Source organism: Ostrea edulis, chromosome 2, assembly GCF_947568905.1.
Source record: "Ostrea edulis chromosome 2, xbOstEdul1.1, whole genome shotgun sequence".
Classification (NCBI taxonomy): domain Eukaryota; kingdom Metazoa; phylum Mollusca; class Bivalvia; order Ostreida; family Ostreidae; genus Ostrea; species Ostrea edulis.
In genome coordinates this window covers 22144511-22153073 of record NC_079165.1, presented here as the reverse complement: position 1 = coordinate 22153073, position 8563 = coordinate 22144511, and the positions used below count along the sequence as shown (strand labels likewise).

Genomic DNA, 8563 nt, shown 5'->3' with positions numbered 1-8563 from the left:
AAAAAAACGATGACAGCGGAATCGTGCCCAGTTGAGCAGAATTTTGGGGGATGCAACACCCTTGCACCCTTTTAAAACTTAATCTTCTAAATGTGTGAAATACAATGTCCCTGAGAATGTTAGCTGTCAAAACACGGGTGATACACAAAATCAGATATAAGGACGCGTACAAGTTCAGCAGTTGCTATATAAGTAGCATACACGTGAAAAAAAAAATCGGAAGAAAAAGAACCATTATTAAAATTACATGTATGTGATAAACAATGTAATTTACTGATTTTTCCTTTCAAATCGGAACTCCCTATTTTTCTGTTAGTGTTAATTACAAATAACTGTTTCTAGACAAACAAATGTTTATGAACTTCAGAAGGAGCTTTCAGATTTACTGTGCTCAGTTTACTGTCCTACTTTCCAGACTACTTAGAATTAAATTGTGATGAATTTTCACTCTCTCTCTGGACAGACAAATAGCTCTTCTTCTGCCTTAAAATTGACAACTTTATGTTCTCCTTCAAATATACTGTCTTTCCTCGATTCCTAAAAATAGCTTCTTTAACAAAACGAATAAAGGTTTCGGAAAGTATCGTACTTTTTCATTAGATTTTATATACGATCCCGATAGTTTCCAAAACTACACGATAAACGATTTTCACGATAAACGGAAAACCTGATACACGCAAAACACGATACACGATAGACCTGATAAACGCAAAACACGATAGAAAACGGAAAACCTGATACACGATAGGATAGGATACACGCACGATACGATAGGATACACGCATGATACGATAGGATACACGCACGATAGAGCACGATAGGAATGTCAAGAATAACGTTGCGGGTACTGTATATAAAAATTTCTAAATAAACTGCTGATCCTACACATGTAACACACATATTTAACCCTGCCGAAAGAAACCTCACCTCTGCTCCAGAGTATCTCTCAGTCGCTGTCACAAGTTTGTCTACGTCCACACTCTCTCCAGCTGGCATTTGTTTCAAGCGAATTGTGAAGATCTGTTTTCTGGTGGATGTGTCTGGTAATGGTACATACAGAATTCGGTCCAACCGGCCCGGCCGCATCAAAGCCTGATCATAAAGAATAACAAATACAGTATTTATGTTTGGAATCTGGTCCAATTGTCCCAGCCACACCAAAGCCTGATCGTGAACAAATACAGAGAAAACTGCCTTATCCAACACCTGTGTAATTCATTTCACTGGGCATTCCGATCCTTAATCTCAATTTCATATTGTCATTGTTTCTACACTGTTTATTCTGACAAAAACATTTGTCTCCCAGGGCATGTCAGATTAGACAGGTTTCACTGTACTTAATGTACACCAGTGTGTGTCGGATTAGACAGGTTTAACTGTACTTAAGGTACCCCAGTGTGTGTCGGATTAGACAGGTTTCACTGTACTTAATGTCTCTTTAATACTGGCACCACAAAGCAGTGTATGTCAGATTAGACAGGTTTCACTGTACTTAATGTCTCCCAGTGTATGTCAGATTAGACAGGTTTCACTGTACTTATGTACCCAAGTGTGTGTCGGATTAGACAGGTTTCACTGTACTTAAAATACCCCAGTGTGTGTCAGATTAGACAGGTTTCACTGTACTTAATATACCCCAGTGTGTGTCGGATTAAACAGGTTTCACTGTACTTAATGTACCCCAGTGTGTGTCGGATTAGACAGGTTTCACTGTACTTAATGTACCCCAGTGCATGTTGGATTAGACAAGTTTTACTGTACTTAATGTCACCCAGTGCATGTCGGATTAGACAGGTTTCACTGTACTTAATATATCCCAGTATGTTGGATTAGACAGGTTTCACTGTACTTAATGTCGCCCAGTGTATGTCGGATTACACAGGTTTCACTGTACTTAATGTCTCCCAGTGTATGTCAGATTAGACAGGTTTCACTGTACTTAATGTCTCCCAGTGCATGTCGGATTAGACAGGTTTTGCTGTACTTAATGTCTCCCAGTGTATGTCGGATTAGGCAGGTTTTGCTGTACTTAATGTCTCCCAGTGTATGTCGGATTAGGCAGGTTTTGCTGTACTTAATGTCTCCCAGTGCATGTCGGATTAGACAGGTTTTGCTGTACTTAATGTCTCCCAGTGTATATCGGATTAGACAGGTTTCACTGTACTTAATGTCTCCCAGTGTATGTCGGATTAGGCAGGTTTCCCTGTACTTAATGTCTCCCAGTGCATGTCGGATTAGACAGGTTTCACTGGATAGTATTCATGCCCAGAATCCGGCCCCATGGCTGAACTCTACCTTTGTGTTGTTACAACACACAACTTCTCACCTTATCAATCATATCAGGGCGGTTGGTTGCTGCCACTATGGTGACATTTTTCAGACCCTGGACGCCGTCTATATCTGTCAGAAGCTGGGCCAACACTCTGTCTCCCACATTACTACCACCGGAGGAGCTGAATGGCAAAAGGAGCCAACATTTGTTATCAATGTAATCATGTATTTTGAAGAAGCATATAAGACTCAATCTAATTAAAATTAGATCTTTTGATCCACTCACGTATGTAGCGACACATGTGAGCGGGTCAAATGATCTAATTTTAATTAGATTTCATAGACTAGTATGTTCTGGGGGGGGGGGGGGGGGGGGGGGGGTGGCACATGTTGTTTGGAGTAAAGGTAATTCCCTCTTATTGTCATGTGAGGCTCTCCTCTATATAACTATTTACAAGAACATGCTAACAGAAATAACTAACTTTGAAATACAGGGAACTGAAATCGTCAGAATCTAGAATTACCTGTACTTAAAGAACGGTACATCTTGATACTTTTTTCAAACAGGATTGCAAATATTCTTATTACTGTGGCCATTACATGAGTTGAATTACCTGCCCCTTTCTATAGCTAAGGCATCAATTTCATCAAAGAAGACTATAGATGGCGCTGCTGCTCTGGCTTTTCGAAACACTTCCCTCACAGCTCTCTCTGATTCACCGACCCACTTACTGAAAAGTTCTGGACCCTAGATTTTACAAAACCAGGACATATATTTAGAAATCAAAACAAAACATATTGATATACAGATTCATATGTACATTGTACAAATTAGGCCTGTGCTAAGGTAAATTTATCCATGCAGATCATAATTTTGTGTTAAGATTGTTTGGCTGAGGATTTCTGTCATCTTCATAAAAGAGCATCTCTGTATCTAACCATGCATTTGAATTAGCCACATGGAATGATGTAAAAGGGGGTGGATAGAGGAGCAGGGGCTCAATGAAAATTTTGAACACCAAGGAATTTTTAATGGGACACAGACATTGTGTTGTTCCACAAGTCCTAACTATCATGTTGTAGATTTGTTAGTGTAAAAAATAATGAGCTAGCCTTCCAATCTAAGCTACTGTAATATTCTTGCTAAACCCTGATTCCATGTTTTTTTTCTGATTGATGTCCTTGCTCAAATGAGAGTCTAATGACTTTTGACCTCCCAAAAATGTCATTGGAAATTGGAGCTATTTTATTTTGATATGTCTATATGGGGGAAAGAATACCACTGATGTATACATACCTCAATAAAAAACCTTCTCAGTAAGTATTGTATATTATCGACACTGGATTTCAATTTATCAGTTAAGCAGTATTTAATCGTGAAGAGTTTGACATTACACGTATATGCTTAAAGAATTAAGACAGATCACCAACACATCATGAGAATGCAAGATGAAATTTATTGGTTAACCATAAGTACATATACTATACATGTAATGTAGAAATTTATTGGTTAACCAATAAATTTCTACATTACATGTATAGTATATGTACTTATGGTTAACCAATTAATTTCATCTTGCATTCTCATGATGTGTTGGTGATCTGTTTTAATTCTTTAAGTATATACTTTGGATACAGATTCTGCTGAATACCACATGGTATCCACTTGTGAGAATCCTCTGAAATTTTAACCTCAAGATGTTGGTCTCCAGGTCTGACTCTGTTTGTAATTACATGTATGTGTACTGGGGTTACAAGATGTGGGTCTCCAGGTCTGACTGTTTGTAATTACATGTACGTGTACTAGGGTTACAAGATGTGGGTCTCCAGGTCTGACTCTGTTTGTAATTACATGTACGTGTACTAGGGTTACAAGATGTGGGTCTCCAGGTCTGACTCTGTTTGTAATTACATGTACGTGTACTAGGGTTACAAGATGTGGGTCTCCAGGTCTGACTCTGTTTGTAATTACATGTACAAGTACTAGGGTTACAAGATGTGGGTCTCCAAGTTTGACTCTGTTTGTAATTACATGTACGTGTACTAGGGTTACAAGATGTGGGTCTCCAGGTCTGACTGTTTGTAATTACATGTACGTGTACTAGGGTTACAAGATGTGGGTCTCCAGGTCTGACTCTGTTTGTAATTACATGTACGTGTACTAGGGTTACAAGATGTGGGTCTCCAGGTCTGACTCTGTTTGTAATTACATGTACGTGTACTAGGGTTACAAGATGTGGGTCTCCAGGTTTGACTGATTGTAATTACATGTACGTGTACTAGGGTTACAAGATGTGGGTCTCCAGGTCTGACTCTGTTTGTAATTACATGTACGTGTACTAGGGTTACAAGATGTGGGTCTCCAGGTCTGACTCTGTTTGTAATTACATGTACTAGGGTTACAAGATGTGGGTCTCCAGGTCTGACTCTGTTTGTAATTACATGTACGTGTACTAGGGTTACAAGATGTGGGTCTCCAGGTCTGACTCTGTTTGTAATTACATGTACGTGTACTAGGGTTACAAGATGTGGGTCTCCAGGTCTGACTCTGTTTGTAATTACATGTATGTGTACTAGGGTTACAAGATGTTGGTCTCCAGGTTTGACTCTGTTTGTAATTACATGTACTACGATTACATATAATTGTAGGCATTTGCCTTATTGGATATTATCGACATGGGATTTTAATTTTTCAGGTTAACCAGTATTTATTTGTGAGGATTTTGATATTGCATGTATTTGTAGGCATTTGCCTCATTGCCTACATGGATGCAACAATACTGTCTTATTTTGAAAACAAACGAATTTAATTAACTTTATTGAAAAAAATCAATAGAAACCTAAACCTACTAGAATGCCAACAGTTTGTACCGACATCAGTTGTGATGAATTTGTACTACATGTATTGTGAAATCAAATGCCAAAAGCCACAATCATATTTGTTAATTATTGAGAGCAAAAGTTCAAATATAGCAATTGACAATATAAGTCTCATCCATCTTAAAGGCAACAGTTTGTATGTCACTGAGGGGTATACAGACACACTGTAAATCAACAACGCAAATTCTCATCTCTATAGATGCTTCTCAAAACTTCCCTCATTCACACATAAAATTAGTCATTCCTTTTTATAGATATAGCATGTATTCAAAACTTCCCTCATTCACACATAAAAATCAGTCATTCCTTTTTATAGATATAGCCATTTATTGGAGAGTGTGTGTGATTACTAAAATAATTTGATATAAAAAGCATCAGATTCAATGGTGTGTCTGTAAATATGCCGTATGGCGAGGAAGGTTGCTGTGGACTTGCTAGAATCAGACACTTTTGTCAAAATGAAAATTCATTGAATTATATTACATCTAATGAACATGTCTACCAGCTGATGTAGAAAGACAACTCTCACCACCCCTAGGAGCCCGGGGAACAGGAATTGTTATAGCTCTTGGCAAAATATATCCACATGATCATTCATTAAATCTGTCACATAATTATCTTATCTAAATTACACAGCAGCTGTTGGCATATCACAGATGTGAAAATTACCTTACACAGCAGAACTCCTAGAGTGCACATTGTCTAGTTCCGAAGTGATTATTGTCTATCTTATAATATTTTTATCTCCTAATATAAATTCCAAAACCATAAAAATACCAATTCAAAATAACTCTCCAACCTTTACTGCCAGAAAATTGAGTCCACTTTCTGTAGCCAGGGCTTTGGCAATCATGGTCTTTGAGCAGCCCGGTGGCCCATACATCAGAATTCCTCTGGGTGGGCTAATCCCCATTCTCTGGAATGCCTCAGGGTATCTCAATGGCCACTCTACTGCTTGTTTTAGCTTCAGTTTGACCTCTTCTTGACCCCCAATGTCTGACCAGTGAACCTGCAAAGAGACAGACAATAAAGAAAAAAAAAATGATGCAGTAAATAACAGGTTGTATGCAGCCTTACAGGCTTCTCATTCAAAGATAAGACTTTTCTTCCTACTTTTACTTCATTCAAAGCAGAAATCTTACAATTCTTTCAAGAATCAATTGAAGATAAAACACAGAACTTGAAATATCAAAGATAGATACTTTTGGAATTTCTAGCTGAATTTCTCTCATAGCACTAGGTTGGATGGTTGTCATGGCGGTGATGACATCATTGATATTCAGTCTGGTGTCCATGTCTGACTCCTGCAGCCCCCTCTTTACAGAATTTATATTTGCTGTGAAAAATAAATATAAACTGTGAACCTTTGATTGCATCCCTGCACCCCCCCCCCCAAAAAAAAACTATGGAAAAAAAAAATCCACCAACACATTCAACAAATGTGACATGTATATTTGTTCTCTATATTTCCCATTTTAGATCTTTGTTAATCATTACTTACAATATCTAGATTTACCACCTAGACCCGACCTTAAGTATTAAACAATACTTACAATATCTAGATTTATCACCTAGGCCTCAATCACAATATCTAGATTTATGAACTAGACATCAATCCTAAGTATTAAACATTACTTACAATATCTAGATTTACCACCTAGACCCGAACGTAAGTATTGAACATCACTTACTGTGACAATATCTAGATTTACCACCTAGACCTCTCAAAATTAAGTATCAAACATTACTTACAATATCTAGATTTACCACATAGACCCGACCCTAAGTATCGAACATCACTTACTGTGACAATATCTAGATTTATCACCTAGACCTCTCAAAATTAAGTATCAAACATTACTTACAATATCTAGATTTATCAACTAGACCCGGCCTTAAGTATCAAACATTACTTACAATATCTAGATTTATCAACAAGACCTCAATCACAATATCTAGATTTATGATTTTTCAGGGAGCATGATACATGTAAAACTGAAATAAATGAAAAATACATACAATATGAAATTTTTTCATAGGGCTGTCATTCATCAATTAGATATTGGAATACATGCATTGTTGACTTGATATGATATTGTTAAATTCTTAATACCATGACTATTTGTTGTGCCTTAATGTGGATTTTCCTGGAAATATTTACAGCGGTAGGTTTTTCAAATAAACCTTTATTTCATCTCCTCAGTTTATATGTAAATAGAGGAACTCAGTTGATTTTATTGACATATCGATAAATCTATAGTCTTTTTTTATTAAAGATAATGATATGGAAATTCACATTAACGATAGCTTTCAGTTTTGTTTTGTAGCAAAATTTAAAACAATTAAACTCATGAAATCTTGATGACAAGCCTTATATTGTGATTTAGAGAGTTAAACAGATAGGACAAAAAAAAACCCACCCGTGAAAATGTATTATTCCTTAATAATTTACCATAATCAGGTATGTGTTAATTTCTTCTTAAGTTACACAGGTTACTATAACCTGGTATGTGTTCATTCTCCTTAAGTTACACATGTTACTATAACCTGGTATGTGTTAATTCGCCTTAAGTTACACAGGTTACTATAACCTGGTATGTGTAATTTCTTCATTAGTTACACAGGTTACTATAACCTGGTATGTGTTATTTCTCCTTAAGTTACACAGGTTACTATAACCTGGTATGTGTTAATTCTCCTTAAGTTACACATGTTACTATAACCTGGTATGTGTTAATTCTCCTTAAGTTACACAGGTTACTATAACCTGGTATGTGTTAATTCTCCTTAAGTTACACAGGTTACTATAACCTGGTATGTGTTCATTCTCCTTAAGTTACACAGGTTACTATAACCTGGTATGTGTTAATTCTCCTCAAGTTACACATGTTACTATAACCTGGTATGTGTTAATTCTCCTTAAGTTACACAGGTTACTATAACCAGGTATGTGTAATTTCTTCATTAGTTACACAGGTTACTATAACCTGGTATGTGTTATTTCTCCTTAGGTTACACAGGTTACTATAACCTGGTATGTGTTAATTCTCCTTAGGTTACACAGGTTACTATAACCTGGTATGTGTGATTTCTTCATTAGTTACACAGGTTACTATAACCTGGTATGTGTTAATTCTCCTTAAGTTACACAGGTTACTATAATCCAGTATGAGTTATTCCTCCATATATACAGTGAAACTTTTCCAAACCGGCCCCTCAGAAAACCGGTTCTCCCTGAATATAGGCCAATTTTCAAAGTCCCGGCAGAAATCTTAACATTTCCTTACAAAGAAAGTCTTATAAAACCGGCAACCCCTGAAAACCGGACATCGGCCACTTTTTAGAGTACATTTGTTAACAAACCTGTAATTTATCCTTAACATACAGGCCACTTTTTGAGGACAAAAAAATT

At 36.8% G+C, this 8563-nt stretch overlaps 1 protein-coding gene across 1 annotated transcript in view; it reads right to left on the bottom strand.

The window, feature by feature from the left end:
- LOC125681097 (ribosome biogenesis protein SPATA5-like) overlaps positions 1 to 8563 on the bottom strand; it is a 29015-nt gene that overhangs the window by 6080 nt on the left and 14372 nt on the right. Inside the window, 5 exon segments of the mRNA XM_056156411.1 lie at positions 928 to 1092; positions 2327 to 2453; positions 2886 to 3019; positions 5951 to 6160; positions 6354 to 6487. Of these exon segments, the coding sequence (XP_056012386.1) occupies positions 928 to 1092; positions 2327 to 2453; positions 2886 to 3019; positions 5951 to 6160; positions 6354 to 6487 (770 nt within the window).